This window comes from Bos javanicus, chromosome 14 (assembly GCF_032452875.1).
Source record: "Bos javanicus breed banteng chromosome 14, ARS-OSU_banteng_1.0, whole genome shotgun sequence".
NCBI lineage: Eukaryota > Metazoa > Chordata > Mammalia > Artiodactyla > Bovidae > Bos > Bos javanicus.
Window position 1 is genome coordinate 46,624,398 of NC_083881.1, and position 17,420 is coordinate 46,641,817.

General features: G+C 44.4%; 1 protein-coding gene across 2 annotated transcripts in view; it reads left to right on the forward strand.

The window, feature by feature from the left end:
• The window catches only part of EXT1 (exostosin glycosyltransferase 1), a 313,806-nt gene extending 297,081 nt beyond the window's left edge, over window positions 1–16,725 (forward strand). For both annotated transcript variants that reach the window (XM_061439083.1, XM_061439084.1), the window contains 4 exons: window positions 4,838–4,927; window positions 10,607–10,767; window positions 13,607–13,778; window positions 16,177–16,725. In XM_061439083.1, the coding sequence (XP_061295067.1) occupies window positions 4,838–4,927; window positions 10,607–10,767; window positions 13,607–13,778; window positions 16,177–16,362 (609 nt within the window). In that variant the 3' untranslated portion in view covers window positions 16,363–16,725. The remainder of the gene's footprint in view (window positions 1–4,837; window positions 4,928–10,606; window positions 10,768–13,606; window positions 13,779–16,176) is intronic.
• The last annotated feature ends 695 nt before the right edge of the window (window positions 16,726–17,420 follow it).

Consider the following 17,420-nt stretch of genomic DNA (forward strand, 5'->3'; position numbering starts at 1 on the left):
TGGGATCAGATGCCATGATCTTAGTTTTCTGAATATTGACCTTTAAGCCAACTTTTTCCCTCTCCTCTTTCACTTTCATCAAGAGGCTCTTTAGTTCTTCTTCACTTTCTGCCATGATGGTGGTGTCATCTGCATGTCTGAGGTTATTGATATTTCTCCTGGCAGTCTTGATTCCAGCTTGTGCTTCCTCCAGCCCAGCGTTTCTCATGATGTACTCTGCATATAAGTTAAATAAGCAGTACCTTGACATACTCTTTTCCCGATTTGGAACCAGTCTGTTGTTTCATGTCCAGTTCTAACTGTTGCTTCCTGACCTGCATATAGGTTTCTCAAGAGGCAGGTCAGGTGGTCTGGTATTCCCATCTCTTTCAGAATTTTCCACAGTTTCTTGTGACCCACACAGTCAAAGGCTTTGGCATAGTCAATAAAGCAGAAATAGATGTTTTTCTGGAACTCTCTTGCTTTTTCCATGATCCAGCAGATGTTGGCAATTTGATATCTGGTTCCTCTGCCTTTTTTAAAACCAGCTTGAACGTCTGGAAGTTCACAGTTCACGTATTGCTTAAGCCTGGCTTGGAGAATTTTGAGCATTACTTTACTAGCGTGTGAGATGAGTGCAATCGTGCGGTAGTTGGAGCATTCTTTGGCATTGCCTTTCTTTGGAGTTGGAATGAAAACTGACCTTTTCCAGTCCCTTGGCCACTGCTGAGTTTTCCAAATTTGCTGGCATATTGAGTGCAGCACTTCCACAGCATCATCTTTTAGGATTTGAAATAGCTCAACTGGAATTCCATCACTTCCACTCGTTTTGTTCGTAGTGATGCTTTCTAAGGCCCGCTTGACTTCAATTCCAGATTGTCTGGCTCTAGGTCAGTGATCACACCTTTGTGATTATCTGGGTCGTGAAGATGTTTTTTGTACAGTTCTTCTGTGTATTCTTGCCACCTCTTCTTAATATCTTCTGCTTCTGTTAGGTCCATAACATTTCTTTTCTTTATTGAGCCCATCTTTGCATGAAATGTTCCCTTGGTATCTCTAATTTTCTTGGAGTGATCTCTATTATATTGTTTTCCTCTATTTGATGATGATAATAACAGTACCTTTCCTGTAAGGTTTATCAGATATGTCTTATAAAATACCTCCCATTCTCCCAGCCATATTTCTGTCTGGACTGCTGGCCATTTGTTGAGTCCTAGTCTTGACAGAGGAGCCCGGTGGGCTACAGTCCGTAGGGTCATAAAGAGTCAGACACGACTGAGCAACTAACATTTCGTTTTGCAGCCTTGACTTTGGCCAGTGACTCCAGTAGGTCATGTGGTTCCTTTCGCCTCACTGTGACTGCCCTGAGACTGTGCATGCGTGTGTGTGTATGTGCATGCTAAGTCACTTCAGTCATGTCCAACTCTGTGAGACCCTAGAGACTGTAGCATGCCAGGCTTCTGTGTTCATGGAATTCTCCAGGTGAGAATACTGGAGTGGGTAGCCATGCCCTTCTCCAGGGGATCTTTGCCACCCAGGGATTGAACCTGTGTGTCCTGCAGATCCTACATTGCAGGTGGATTCTTTACCACTGAGCTATTGGGAAGTCCCGCCCTGGGACTGTACCACCTAATAAAGCATTTGCCCTCAAGCCTTCCTTTAGATTCTGTATTCTAGGGCAACTGGGCTAAGACTTGGGCTCATTTTGAAAAAGAAATATGACACTGTATTACAGGTGCTCAGCCCTGTAATACACTCGGCACTTGATAAATATCAGCTCCTTTTCTAAGGGGATGTTGTAAATTGATGGTTTGCCTTATGGGCTCTGGGGTCAGACTTCCTTTTTTGTGACCTCAGGCACATTATTTAACTCTCTGTGCCTCAACCCTCCCCTTCAGTAAATGGAAGAAATCCTAACATCTAACTGGTTTGATAGATAGTATCAACCACATAGTTTGATACTGTACATATGAATGCACCTACAAAGTGGGTATATGTGGCAGGTGCTTGATAAATGTCAATAATTCTTGTGCTTTGTATAATTACTTACAAACGTTTCTTAGCTTCCCCACTGGACAGGGAACTTTTTAAAAATATTTATTTATTTGTTTAGCTGCTTCAGGTCTTAGTTGGGGCATGTGGGCTCTTTGGCTGCAGTGTACAGGCTTCTCTCTAGTTGTGGCATGTGGGGTAGGTAGTTGGGGCACACCGGCTTAGTTGCCCCACGGCATGTGGGATCTTGGTTTCCCAACCAGGGAACCAACCTGCGTCCCCTGCATTGGCAGGCAAATTCTTAACCACTGAACCACCTGGGAAGTCCTGACGGGGAACTTCTTGAGCCTTTGTCATTTCCTAGTCATTTTTGCTAATTTTAGAAGGGCTTGGGCTCTAATGGTAGTAAATATTTCTTAAACAAGTTAACAAGGGAAACCCAGCTTACTCTGGATTGACTTGGTAAGTACATGCTCCTTTCATGCTAATTCATGGAGCTTTTGGAACTCCAGGAATTTGAGAAAGAGCCTCTAGTTTCTACACTAGAATTTGGAAGTGGCTGGCTTATGGGCGCTTAACTGTAGTTGATGAAGCAGTTTCAGAAAAAAGAAATGGATTCTTTGAAACCCAGTGGTTGGGCCCATAACAGGGGAAGGAAGTCATACGTCCTCCTCATTCCCCATTTTAAATTTCCACGTCTAGCCTTGAGTTTAAAATTGATGTGTTGGCTGCTTTGGCTGGGAAATTCTGTTTTGAATTTATAGGCCTTGTCTTTGCAGCTCTTCCCCTGTAGGCTTAACAAGGGAAAGGTCAGGGCATCGCTAAGCTGGCAACTAATGGCTTCTGAGTTAGTCAATGGACAAGGAAACAGTGTCAGGAGAATTGCTTCAGGCTGAGATTTCTGAGCCCTGTGCATAGGGGGTTGCTGATTGCTTTTGTATTTTATTTTGAAAGCCTGAGGGGAGGGGGGACACGAACAAACACTTCACCCAGTTGACAGATGTGAGGGAGCAGAGCCTGGAGCCGTTTATGCTGTCGGTGTGTCCCTTGAGCTCCTAGAGGTGGGTTCTGCTGGACATTTTCCATCTTTTAATGTCCTAAGCCCTCCAATAGCTTCACAGACTTATAAACTGACTCTGAGACGAGGCTTGTGGATGAGCTGGCTTCCGGATATAAATATAGCTTGGGCTTCTTTGGGAGGGGTGGGTGGGTGAAGGCATTCTCAGATTTGTGGAGAGCTCACCCTTGGCAGCCAGACTAAGTGCCCCCTTTTCCCTTTGCCTCCAGCACCTAACTGCCTCCTTCCCTGGCCTTCATGCCTTGAAAGTTGATGGCAAGCGTCTTCTTTCTCTGTCTCCAAATATGAACCGGGAGAGGATGACGTAACAGTTAATAAGCCTTTCAGAGGAGGGTGGTGAATGTGAGGTCACCATGTGTGGTCCATGTTCACTGCTGAGGTCCTTTCAACCCCAAGACAGGTAGAGTGTAGCGACTGAGGTGTGCTACAGGAGGTCCCCAACCCCCAGGATCTAATGCCACGTGATCTGAGGTGGAGCTGATGTAATCATAACAGTAAATGGAATTGTGCTTGAATCATCCCAAAATCATCCCCACTACCACCACCACCAGCCACCCACTGGCATGTGGAAAAGCTGTCTTCCATGAAAATGTCCCGGGTGCCAGAAGTGTTGGGGACCGCTACCTAGGATTGCGACCGCTAGATGGAATGTGGAGAGCAAGTCACACCTTTCTGTACCTTAGTTTTCTTGTGTATACAATGGGATTGTTATAAAGATGAAATAAGAACTTGGAACATTCCTCGGCACATAGTAAATGTTTAAAAAATGTTGGTTTTTCTTATATCATCATGCTTATTAGTTATTCAGTGGAAACCTTAGCACAGAGGTATAAGCTGTAATTGTCATAGGGTAGTCTCTTTGGTCTCAGTCTTCCAACTGATCCCCCAGATCCTCACCACACACACAGGCACACACATACACGTGTAGAAACACACATACACTCACCTTGCCATGCCTTACCTGGAGCTCCCCAAATCTTATTCATATACTAGCTTTACAGTTTTCCTTAATACATGGACCACATGTTCTATTGTTTATTTAATATTTTTCTTTAAATCAGCTTAGTTTTCAATTTAATGAAATTGTCTTCAAGGAGCTCTACTACTACTCCTTATTGCTGTAGCTATTAATATATATGTGTACATATTTTTGCTTCTCTGAGCTAAAACGAAGACTAGAAAATTTTAAAAATTTGTCTCTGCACCTCCTAAAATGACCTGGCAGCCATCAAGTGGTGTGTGTCCCATGTTTGAAATCACTGCTCCCTCCATCTGCTCTTTCCTGACCTCAGAGCACTGGCTCTCCACTCTCTGCCTTTGCCTCTACTGCCCTCATTTCTATTTACACTCAGTGGATTCCTGGCTATCAGGGTCACTTCTCCAAGGTCTTCGTCGCTTTTCAAAGCAGCTGGTTACTGCATCCTCTGATTTCCTGGGATTTCTCATAGTAGGCCAAGACTGATGATCCGCATCTTGGTCTTGGTCATCTTGGTCTCCCTGCAGACTGTGAACTCCTCCAACACAGAGGGTGTATCTTACTTACCTCTGGCCTTCCTTTGACTGGCAAGGTGTCTGTACACAGTAGGTGCCCAGTAATGGTGGAACCAGTGAATCTGCACTGATGGGAAACGGAAGACTTTTATGTTGAGGGGTGACATGGTGGTTGAGCATCCTTTGTGGAGGTGAGGATGCGGGGGAAATTCTCCCCCAAACAAGACTCTCCATTTACATCTCTTCTCCTGATTCCTTCCCTCCTGCCTGCCCTGCCCCCCAACCTCCACCTCCCAGGTGATGAGCAGCCGTTTCCTGCCCTACGACAACATCATCACAGATGCTGTGCTCAGCCTTGACGAGGACACCGTGCTTTCAACCACGGAGGTAAGCAGCCTCTCAGGAGGTGTGGCGGGCCCTACAGGTGGTCACCTCGAACCCCAGGGTGCCGACACCTCCTCTGCCCTTGCCTTGGCCAAGCCCAAAACATTTTTCAGAACTTCCTGCAGAGTGGGTTTGAATCAACCCCGATGAGGGCCTTTTCTCCTTGTTTCCTCTGCTTATTGGCTCCTCACTTTCCAGGCTGTGCCTCACCTCACCCTCCTGTCTGCCCTCCTGTTTTTGGATTTGTTTTTAAACAGTGCAGGTGTGGGCAGGTGTGCAGAGGAACCCAGAGGAGGCAGGCGGGTGCGCCTGTTTGGTATTTTCTTGAAACCACACGATCCAGAGCCCCCATCTTTCGTGATCCTCCTACTGCCATGTGGGTGTGTGTGGCCTCTGTTGGAGAACACTATTTCTGGGTTCTAAAGGCAGCTTTTCCGTCTTGGTTGGAAATGCACATTTTCTTTTACCCACGCGAGAGCAAACAGTTTCACTTGAAGGCTGAGATGGAGATCCCTGCCTTTTCAGATGTTCACATATTTGTGCCAAAAATAAGATTGCACAGAGCCACGTGTGAGGGGGAGAAAGAGAAGGTGAAAGATAGATATGATAGAAAACCAATTTTTACAACTCGAATGAGTATTGATCTCTGAAACCTCACTTAAAACCGAAGAGGGAACCAAAGACATTTACACAAAAATGTAGCAGGTCGGAAATATATCATTCAGGGTAGGTAGCTGCTAAAAAGCATGGAGACTTAGCTACTCACCCCCTTCCCCTTCTTTTATTCCTTTTTATTCATAGGAATAATTTTGTTCATATATTATCTTTTTTAATGTAAGCACCAACAGTTAGCAGCAGACATTTTCCTGGGCGCCAGTCTGATTCTAACGGTCTGCTGCCCCCATACCCAAGACTCATGTTAACCTGGGCTGTTTGTTTCTGCTGCTCTTCAAATTCCATGGATGTTTCCCAGTTTCCATCCAATGGAGTTGAGCAGATGTTCTGTTTAAGGGCAACCAAAATCACCCCCCTGGGACACATGCCCTGGGTCAGATCCTTTCTATGCAGGTCTGCCTTTGTTGATCCTTTCTATGCAGCGCAAGCCCTGTAAATACTCGGTGAATGAGTTGCGGAGATGCGTGCTTCAAGGATTAAAGTGTGAACACACAGCCAACTGTGTCACGTGTGAGGCTGCAGGAGAAAGATGGGGTGGGGTGGTGGGGGTGGAGAGCAGGGGGAAAAGATGCTTCATGTTCAAAGGGAATGACAGCGATGGAATGCAGGGAACGGGACACTCCAGCTTGCATTTTTCTCCTGCTTCCTGCAAAGGAAGCTGGCACCCCCGGTGCACATTCATTCAACAAGTATTTATGGAGGGCTGGCTTTGTTCTGGTCCCTGTGCCAGGTACTTTGATTACACAGATCCTGCCTAGAGCCGGCAGAGTCCTGGCAGCAAACAGAATTCAAATCAAGTGATTCAAACGAAGGGATGGAGGATGACTATGGAATGGGGTTAAAGAACCCCATAGGAGCTGATGGAGAGGCAGCTGGGGAGTGGTGAGGGCAGGAAATAGCTCCCACTTCTATGCCTGAAGGAGTGAAGGAAGGGAAAGTGTTTCCAGAGTCCCTGAGAATGACTTCCCTGGTGGCACAGTGGTAAAGAATCCACCTGCCAATGCAGGAGATGTGGGTTCAATCCCTGGGTCAGGAAGATCTCCTGGAGTAAGAAGTGGCTACCCACTCCAGTATTCTTGCCTGGAAGATCCCATGCACAGGGGAGCCTGGAGGGCTGGAGTTCACAGGATTGCAAAAGAGTTGACCATGACTTAGCAACTAAACAAAAACAACAGCAGTCCCTGGAAGGAGGAATGGAGAAGAAGAGGCGTTGTCCTGTAAGAACTATGATCGTGGAGGGATGTGGCACCTGTCAGGACTCTGTTGCCAAAGCCAGGGCTTGCAGGGAGAGCAGGGGAGAAATACTGCCCTGCCTCTGTCCCACCTAATTTTCCTGCCAACGACTACCATTGACCTAACCCAAGAGGCCAGTAAGGAAGCCCGTGCTGTGCAGTCCATAGAGTCCCATTGTCTCAGGCGTAGGGCATGCAAGAAGGATGGAGAGTGGATCTTGGTGAGCGGACAGAGGAACGGCCGCACACTGTCATGGCGGAACGGATGGTCAAGACCACAGCACACACCTAAATCGTTACCCCAGGACCAGAAGTATCGATTCGCCTCTTGTCCTCCCCTGGGCACGAGGCCATAGATCTCACACTAGGATTTGTTTCCCCCTGTCCCACGGTGAAATAACTTCCAGCTGCTGTGATGGATCCACGTGCTAGTGGATATCTTTTCAAAGAACAGCAGTTCCAGCCTCTCAGCGCACGCCAGGAAGAACATGTGTTGTATGTGGAGCAATGAGAAGTTAGCTTGGCTTGAATATGAGATGTAAATTTAAGAGGCTGGCCCTCTAGTTTACTTTGTGACTGATCAATAGCACAGTTGTATTGCCCAACATGGTGGAGGACAAAGATTTCTCTTTTCTCTTTTAGGTGAATAGATGTTGGTTCATTTTATTTCCTCTCTAAGGATCCTTAGCTTGTTTAAATGCCTCTCTGTGGTATTAAGGATAGATTTTTAAATAGCGTCCTATAAAGGGTATTAGACAGAGTTGGTTTTCTAGTTATTTACATTTATCTGGATTGCTGCACACTCTCAAAAGAAAACAGATGTTGGTTTTTAAGAGAAGAGGCCATAAGCTGACCTTTGCCTCCTTTGATGTGTTAATGAGCAGCCTGAAAAGAGAACTATCACAAGCATCATAGTTTTATCGGAATTTACTTTTGAGTTGCTTTGAAATGACTTGAAACGGCTTTGAGATAGGAAGGAATTCATGTGATGAAAACACCCCATCGGGATCTATAGTAGTTGCCAAGTGTCTGCTTCTCCCTTTCAAAGGATAATGGAAAACCCCAAAGAGTGCTGACAGTTGGGCTGTTTCTTTGCCAATGGACTGCATAAGTCACTGTCCCACCAGTTGGCACCATTAGTCGTGAATGCCAGTGACAACGCTCAGGTTTTCACGACCTGCTTTCTATTTTCTGACAAATACTGTCCACTCAGCTGCTGTATTTTAACTTTGAGGTGCCCCTCGCCCCACCATACTTTCTTAATGTATATCCCAACCCCTTGTTTCCCCCTCCATGGCTTCCCTAGTGATTCAGTGGTCAAAAATCTGCCTGCAGTGCAGAAGACGCAGAGACACAGGTTTAATCCCTGGGTCGGGAAGATTCCCTGGGGGAGGGCATGGCAACCCAGTCCAGTGTTCTTGCCTGGAGAACCCACGGACAGAGGAGCCTGGCAGGCTACCAACCATAGATAGGGTTGCAGAGAGTCAGACATGACTGAAGCTACTGAGTGTGCACGCAGAAGCTATATTGTTAAGGTGTTCGTATCTTGAGTCAGGGCACCAGACTAAATTCTTCATAAAGTTTTAAATTCATGGCTGTTTACAAAAACTGTGTCTTCTAACTAAGCCCCAAGAATTCAGAGGGAAAAAGGACCCTTGCAGATCACTCAGACTGGTGTTTCCTAAACCTAGGATTTCACTGACCTATTTACCTAGAATGGTGCTTAAAAACAAACAAACAAAAAGAAGTATAGGCAGTTTAAAGAAAAATATTAGCTAAGTCATTAAATGTATATTATGGTGGGAATGTGGCAAAAGAAGCAACAACGGTAATGAATATGGTGAAAGCTTGGGAAATACTCATCTTTAGGCTTATTCGCTTTGTCTTGTAATTGGGGTATAATTCACAAAGCATAAAATCAACCATCTTCAAGTGGCATTTAGTACCTTCCCAGTGTTATACACTTATTACCTCTACCTCATCCTGAAACGTTTTCATTATCCAAAAGGGATACCCCGTGGCCATTAATCCATCACTCCCTCTCCGCTGGAGCCACCGGTCTGTTTTCTTTCTCTGTGGATTTGCTCTCCCTGGACGCTTGATGTGAATGGAATCACACAATATGGGGCCTTTTGTATGTGGCTTCTTGCACTCAACATAATGTTTGCAAGGTCCATCCACGTGGTAGCACGCATCAGTATTGCATTCCTTTTTAGTGCTGAGTCATATTCCACCAAATGGATATACCATATTTGGCATATTTATTCATGAGTTGATGGCATTTGGGTTGTTCCCACTTTAGGGCTGTTGTGAACAGTTATTTGCTCTGCCTTCTTTTTTTTTTTTTTTTGGCTGTACCATGTGGCTTGTGATATCTTAGTTCCCTGACCAGAGATTGAACCCTCACCCTCAGCAATGAAAGCACAAGAGTCTTAACCACTGGACTTCCAGGGAATTCCCAACTTCTCTGCTTTTAAACCCCTGGGAGGTCAGGAATTGGACTTGCCAGCATCACTCAGCCACCATTACAATGCCAAGGCTTGAAACGTATGTGGAATATATGAAATTTCCATTTGCTTTACTTATAGGGAAAAGGTTGTTGATGGACATGTAACCTGTATAAGAGAAATTGTTTTGCACACTGTAGCAACAGAGCTAAAAGTGAGGCTATGGTAACAGTGTACACTGAATCTGAAACCAGATGGCTTGAGTTCACATCTTGACTCTGCCACTTACTACCTCAGAAAAATACTTGAACCTCCATATCCTTAGCTTGCCCCCACTCTGTAAACTGGAGACTATAAAATTACCTACTTCTCAGGGTTATCGTGAGGATTAAATGAGTTAAAATATGTAAGTACCTGTCATATTATAAGGATTACACAATTATGAGCATTTCTATTACTTTTTAAAAAAAACTTTCTGTGTATTGTTTTATTATTCATCAAATAATCATGGAAAGTCAGAAGTGAGCGCACACATTTGAAAACCGACTGTTCGTGTGCTAACTACAAGTGTTTGTAGCAGGTTCAGAAGTACCTGCTTTGGGTAATCTTGAACACTAGGAAGTCATTTCACTGCATTTCCTTTAAAATAATCCCATGGCTTTATTTGGCCTTGTCCCCACTTACTCCTAGTGATTTTTCACTGTGGGTACATTTCTGAATTTCCCTTGCATTGAGCATCTTCACACCTGAGAGACCTGAATTTCTGCTCATGATGACACCTGCTCTTATTCCTGGTACAACTTGTGTGCTTTTTAAACATCTTTTCTCTGGCTTTTAAGTGGATGCCTTGATTTTAGTCACTATGGCTTTGCTGCGTGCTGGTAATGTTACATGCTATATATTCATACGCCGGATGTATATAGAAAATCTGCTCCTGTTTATAAAACAGATGCGTTTGTTCCTCCCACCCGTGAATGGTCACGTGTCCTTTGTGGAGCAGCAGGGGTGGGAGAAGCAACTGATTTTTTTTTTAAGCTTGAACAGACTGGATTTCTATAAGACATATCGCCAGTGTTTTGTTTTGGTTTTTTTTTTCCTTCTTTCATTTCCACACTAATCTGAAGTTTCTTTAACAGAAAACATTAAAAATGTACATAATTATGGGGCAAAATGTCAAGCAGTCAGTTTAATTTGCTGATGAATACATGGAATTAATGTTTCCCAACAGTCCCAGGATTTCGCATTACGAATTAGCAGGGGGAAGGTAATGTTTTGTTGACATTTGTTAACACTGTTGATTGCTTGTTTGGCTTGTGTTCTGCCTGCAGGTGGATTTTGCCTTCACCGTGTGGCAGAGCTTCCCCGAGAGGATTGTGGGGTACCCCGCACGCAGCCATTTCTGGGACAACTCTAAGGAGCGGTGGGGCTACACGTCCAAGTGGACGAACGACTACTCCATGGTGTTGACGGGAGCTGCTATTTACCACAAGTGAGGAGCCTGGACATCATTTTACACTGTTCCTTATATGACTTTCTGGCTGCTGCAAAAATTGGAACTTGGGCCAAGTCTTGTTAACAACCTTAGCGAAAATTAGTCTGCATCCCTGTTTGAGTTTTGTTGATGTGGTTAACATGTGTCTTTGAAACCAGTAAAACCTCTTGGCTTATTGCATCGTTAGAAGTGATGGCAGATCTGCATCTTCAGCAAGTCTGAGATGTGGAGACATCCTCAGGGTGTGTTGAGGGACTGAATGTGTAGAAGAACCAACAAAGTATATACTTCATGGAGCACCGCCCAGCATTGTTCTGGGGCTTCCCTGATGGCTCAGACTGTAAAGAATACACCTGCAATGTAGGAGATCCCAGGTTTGATCCCTGGGTCAGGAAGATCCCCTGGAAAAGGTCATGGCAACCCACTCCAGTATTCTTGCCTAGAGAATCCCTTGGATTCTGGCAGTGGAGCCTGGCAGGCTATAGTCCATAGAGTCACAAAGAGTCGGACATGACTGAGCAACTAAGCAAGCGTTGTAGAGAAAAAAGACATAGGTCTTGAATCCAGCAAGGGGAGACACAGTATATATAATAATTCTATAATATGATAGGACATAAGTTATATAGCAAAAAGTCAACCAGAGCAGCATAAAGGATACTGCTGCCACTAAGTCGCTTCAGTCGTGTCCGACTCTGTGTGATCCCATAGACAGAAGCCCACCAGACTCCCCCGTCCCTGGGATTCTCCAGGCAAGAACACTGGAATGGGTTGTCATTTCCTTCTCCAATGCATGAAAGTGAAAAGTGAAAGTGAAGTTGCTCAGTCATGTCTGACTCTTAGCCACCCTATGGACTGCAGCCTACCAGGCTCCTCTGTCCATGGGATTTTCCAGGCAAGAGTACTGGAGTGGGGTGCCATTGCCTTCTCCAGCATAAAGGATGAGGAGTACCAAAGGTGGAAAACGGAGTGGTTGGGGGGTATAGGGTGATCCTCCCTAAGCGGGTGAGATTTGAGAGGAGGAAAGGAAGTTAGGCAGAAGAAAACCTGTCAGAAGAGTGCTCTGGTGTAGGGAGCAGCTGGAATAGATGCCCTGAGGCAGGATGCTGGAGGAATGTCCAGAAGATCAGTGTGACCCAAGTGGAGTGAGGGGCAAGCAAGTGAGAGACATAATGGGAGCCCAGATGCCAGGCCCTATTGTCCATAATGAGGACTTGACTCCCTTCTGGGTAACATGGGAGCTGATGGAGGGGTGTGAGGAGGGCAGTCTGTCTTATGCTTTAGGCATCCACTGTGAAGGCTGTGATGAGGGCAGACTACAGGGGGACCAGGGGAAGTGCAGGAAAGCCTATTAGGGGGTGACTGACCTGATCTAGATAAGAGATGATGCAGCCTGGATTCGGAAGTGAGGAGCAGAGGTAGGGAGTAGTGATCAGACTGTGTGTGTATTTTGAAGATGCTCCAGCATCATGTACTGACAGACCAGATATAGAGTTTGATGACTCAGGCTTTTTGACCTGAAGAACTAATAGGATAGAATAAGCCATCAGTAGAGCTGGGGAAGAGTGTAGATGGAACAGGTATTAGGGAAAATAGAGGAGTTCAGTCTTGGGCATGTGAGGACATCGAAGAGAATGTTTGAAAAAGGTCAGGGATGGAAATAAACATTTTGGAGCTGTTTGCCTGGATCTGGTCTTTAAAGCCAGGGGACTCAGGTAAGATGGCCAAATTCATGAGTGTAGAAGGCTAATGTTCCTGACTGAGTCATTCTTGAAATCCCGACTCCTTTGTAAGGTGAACATACCAATTTGACCCTAGTCTTTTTTAGTTAAAAAAAAAAAAAAAATAGAGAACCCTGTCATCTCAGGAATGGAGTTGGAAATGCACAAGGTATAAGCATTTGGGGTGGCTGAAGCTTGATTTCAAGATTCCACCTCTTTCTTCCTGCTGCCACCACTCGGTGAATCTGATTCAGTCAAGTAATTTTTTTCTAGAAATCTGTGCTGTATATGCATGTGTGCGTGCTAAATCCCTTCAGGTGTGTTCGACTCTTTGCTACCCTATGGACTGTAGCCCACCAGGCTCCTTTGTCCATGGGACTCTCTCCAGGCAAGAATACTGGAGTGGGTTGCCATTTTCTTCTCCAGGGAATTTTCCCAACCCAGGGATCTAACCTGTGTCTCATCTCCTGCACTGGCACGTGGGTTCTTTACCACTAGCACCATTTCTTTTGAGCAATATGTGCTATATATACCTTTCCAAAAAAATAGTAGGGTGAGAAATAATTCAAATTAATTGTGTTTTCTCCATAATGATTGACCACCAGATTAATAGCTCTAAGAAGTGATGCAATACATGGCTTAGAGGCCCCCAAAATGGAATGATTATATTGTTGGAACCAGAGTTATGGGATAGTATTGAATATAGCTCTGATTAAACCAATAATTAAAATTGTAAAGCAGCTTGTAATGATATGTGTAAGTAACTTATTTTACGTCTAAGTTTCTAACCAACCAGCCTGATTTTAAAGTTAGGCTGAGCAGACAATATCTGCATCTGTGGATGTCTCTGTATGTTGTTTCCTTGTCTGTAAAATAGGGATAATAATAGTACCTACATCATAGGTTCCTTATAAGGATTAAGTGAGGAATTTCTTAGAAGGCACTTTAGAACATTATCTGGTGTACAGTAAATACCATATAAATGATAATTGTCATCATCATCATCATCCATGATGTGTTTAGGGATTCAAAGAATGGGTATGTGTTTTCTTTCAAAGAAGACCACCTGTTATTATACAGTGATGGCCCCTGCTAATACCTGTCTTTGGTTTTTACAGATATTATCACTACCTTTACACCCATTACCTGCCAGCCAGCCTGAAGAACATGGTGGACCAATTGGCCAACTGTGAGGACATACTCATGAATTTCCTGGTGTCTGCTGTGACAAAATTGCCTCCAATCAAAGTGACCCAAAAGAAGCAGTATAAGGAGACAATGATGGGACAGGTAAGAGAAGGAGACCTCTCCTCCTTTGCTTTGCTCACTGGTAGCTCAGTCTGTAGTAACGAGGACACGCTTTTCTTGTAGGAAGCATAACAGGAAATACCAGGAAATAAACCACATCCAAAAGCCCCAAGGGAGCATATGGTCGGCACATAATTGGGAAGATGAAAGTCAAGGGTATCTTTATGTCAAGAATATAAAAGCTCTCTAAATTGGTGCAGCCACTATGGAAAAAAGTATGGAGTTTCCTTAAGAAAACTAGAAATAGAATTACCATATGATCCAGAAATCCCATTCCTGGGCATATACCCAGAGAAAACTCTAATGTGAAAATACATATGTACCCCAGTGTTCGTAGCAGCACTGCTTACAATCGCCAAGATGTGGAAGCAGCCTACATGTCCATCCACAGATGAATGGATAAAGAAGATTCTTTATACGGTGGAATATTATTCAGTCATGGGAACAACTGAAATAATGCCGTTTGCAGCAACATAGATGGGCCTAGAGATTATCATACTAAGTGAAGTAAGTCAGACAGAGAAGGGCAGATATCATATGATATCTCTCATAAGTGGAAGCTGGAAAAAAAAGATACAAGTGAACGTATTTACAAAACAGAAACAAACTTCTGGTTACCGAAGGGATAGTGGTGGGAGAGGAAAGATAAATCAGGAGTTTGAGATTAACATATACACTACTCTGTAGTGGACTCTTTTTTTTTTTTTTCTTTCATTTGTAAGAGAATAAGAATGAGCTTAGGATCTCAACAGTGTTTCCATTCTCAAATGTGAGCGCTTGCTGGGATGTAGGGGGTCTGGCCTTTTGAAGATGAGCAGGTCATTCAGAAATAATCTACAAGCTCATCCCAAATAATAGGAGCAAAATGGAGCTCCCTAGGGCTTCCCTGGTGGCTCAGACAGTAAAGTATCTGTCTACGATGCAGGAGACCCAGGCTCAGATCCCCTGGAAGGAAATGGCAACCCATGCCAGTGTTCTTGCCTGGAGAACTCCATGGACGGAGCCTGGTGGGCTGCAGTTGGTAAGCTGCAGTTGCATCGAGTTGGACATGACTGAGCAACTATCACTTGGAACTGTCAACTCTGATATGGACTCAAGTGGTCAGCTTAATCTGATACTGTCTCTGACTTACCAAGCAGAGTTCCTCTAGTACCAATGGTAAAGAATGAAGTCTGGGGACTTCCCTGCCAATCCAGTGGTTATGACTTCACCCTCCAATGTAAGGGGTATGGGTTCCATCTCTGGTCAGGGAACTAAGATCCCACATGCCCTAGGGCCAAAAACCGAAACATAAAACGGAAACAATATTGTAACAAATTCAATAAAGACTTTTAAAATGGTCCACATCAAAAAAAAAGAGAGAGAATGAAGCCTGAGTTCTGCCCCTTTCTAGCCTTGAACAAACAATTTTAACTTCCTTGAAACTGCTTCCTCATCTGTACAGTGGAAATGTTATTACACGGGTAGGTCTCTTGATCAGGTTGTTGAGAGACTCAAATGAGCTCATGAAAACACTTTACCAATAGTATTTTGTTTGTTTCTTTGCTGCTCCAAGGTAACTTGAGATCTGTGTTTACCTTCAGTGGTTACTTTCAAGCATGTTGACACTTGTGGTTTTACAGTGACTCTGAGTGATTCTCACAGCAAAATGTACCTTCCTACGAAAGTGTTCTCTAACAATGTATGAGGATACAAACATGCTATACACACATACATATATATGCATCATTAAATAATCGCCTATTGACGTTAGTGAATTCATGGATTTTTCCCAACATAATTGGGCAACCCACCTTTTCCTTGTTTCATACAAAGATGAAGACATTATGCTTTGTTGGTCAATTTAAATTTCAGCGCTGGGGTCATTTATGGCTTTCTTTTAAATCATTGTCAGTCATTTAAATGATCTAAACCAGTCTCAAGGTCAACATGGAGAATGAAGAGGTGGCAACCATCTTTCTACTTACCCAGAATCAACCAAGTTCACAGGAGGGCTTTAAAAAACTATCTTGGAAAGCATACACACATTATGAGTCATTGTATTTACCCCCAAGTGCAAAAAGAAGTTTTCTGTTGAGCGACCACAACAGCTGAAGCTCAGTTGGTAGGTCCTTCATGGCCCAGAGACTGTGTCAGTGCCTGTGGATCTTTGTTTGGAGCATTGGGGAACGTGGCAGGTCTGGGGAAGGCATCTGGCAAGGCTGAAAATCCAGACCTGTGCTTGCATCTTCACCAGCCACATGGATGGGGCGGCCATGGTGGCCAGGCCAGACCCAGAGCCCTAATGCATGCCCACTGAGCCCGACTTCATTTCCCGCCGTGTGTCCCTCTTGCCTGGTGCCCAACTCATCATCTTCCTTGTTTCTCTCCCTTTCCGCAGACCTCTCGGGCTTCCCGCTGGGCTGACCCTGACCACTTTGCCCAGCGACAAAGCTGCATGAATACGTTTGCCAGCTGGTTTGGCTACATGCCGCTGATCCACTCTCAGATGAGGCTGGACCCCGTCCTCTTTAAAGACCAGGTCTCTATTCTGCGGAAGAAATACCGAGACATCGAGCGGCTTTGAGGAACCCGGCCGAGTCGGGGAGGGGCCGCGAGAAGGGCTGGAGGACAGGGTCAGCTGTCTCTCTGCCGCGTGCAGGTCCGCTCAGCAGCGGAGCCAGATTGTGCCAAGCATCCAAATAAACTAAGATGAACAGAATGACAGGAAAAAAAAAAAAAAATGGCCAATGGAAACTCTACTCCTGACTCGGGGGACTGCACAGGACTGTTCCAGATTCACCTCACTGGCTTCTATGTCCCAAGACTAGGTTGTGTACAGTTTAATTATGGAACATTAAATAATTATTTTTGAAATGATTGCTATGCAGGTTTAAACTTTTTTAATGATCAAAACTATTAAAAACCAGAGTTCTTTCTTTAATCAAAATTGTGTTGGTTGTGAATATTTCAAAGCTGCTGCTCCTCACCCTACAAACAGCATTGCTGTGGGTCACCCAGAGTGCCCAAAAGTTACAAAAAGCTCAGACTCCATGGAATACACCCTGAGTCAGTCTCTCCTGTGTCAAGAAACAGCCAAGCATACCTGAGACAGGTTCCCTCTTCAACTTTGCCAGTGCAGATTGCTTTCCATTTTGAATTTGCAGATCCACTTGAACTTTTATCTCTAAAATATCGCAGCATGGGAGAAGGTATTATGACCTCCAAGTAGACAGTTCTAACTTAAAACTTTATATTTGGGGAGTATGGTCATCTTTTTCACTGGGAGAGGTGGGGGAATTAGTACCAAGAAAACATTAGTGTAATTAAGAAATGTGCAATTTGCACAAGGAACCATGCAAACAGTTCACCAGCATATTAATGAGGTGGAAATACTGACCCATAATAGTTATCCAGTGCTTTTCAGGGAGATGGGCGAGATTACACATTCAGCCACTGACACAAGTCTACTTAACGTTGGGAAAGGCTTTGGCGTAGAGGCAAAGAAAGAATGAATGTGCTGGTGGCACAAGCAGAGGTCTCAAGACAAGTTCTTTCGTGGTTGAGTGACCCGAAGTTTCAGAGTCTTTACTATTGAGAAAGAAATGACAACGTCTAAATTCTCAGCACTGAACTTGAGGACTG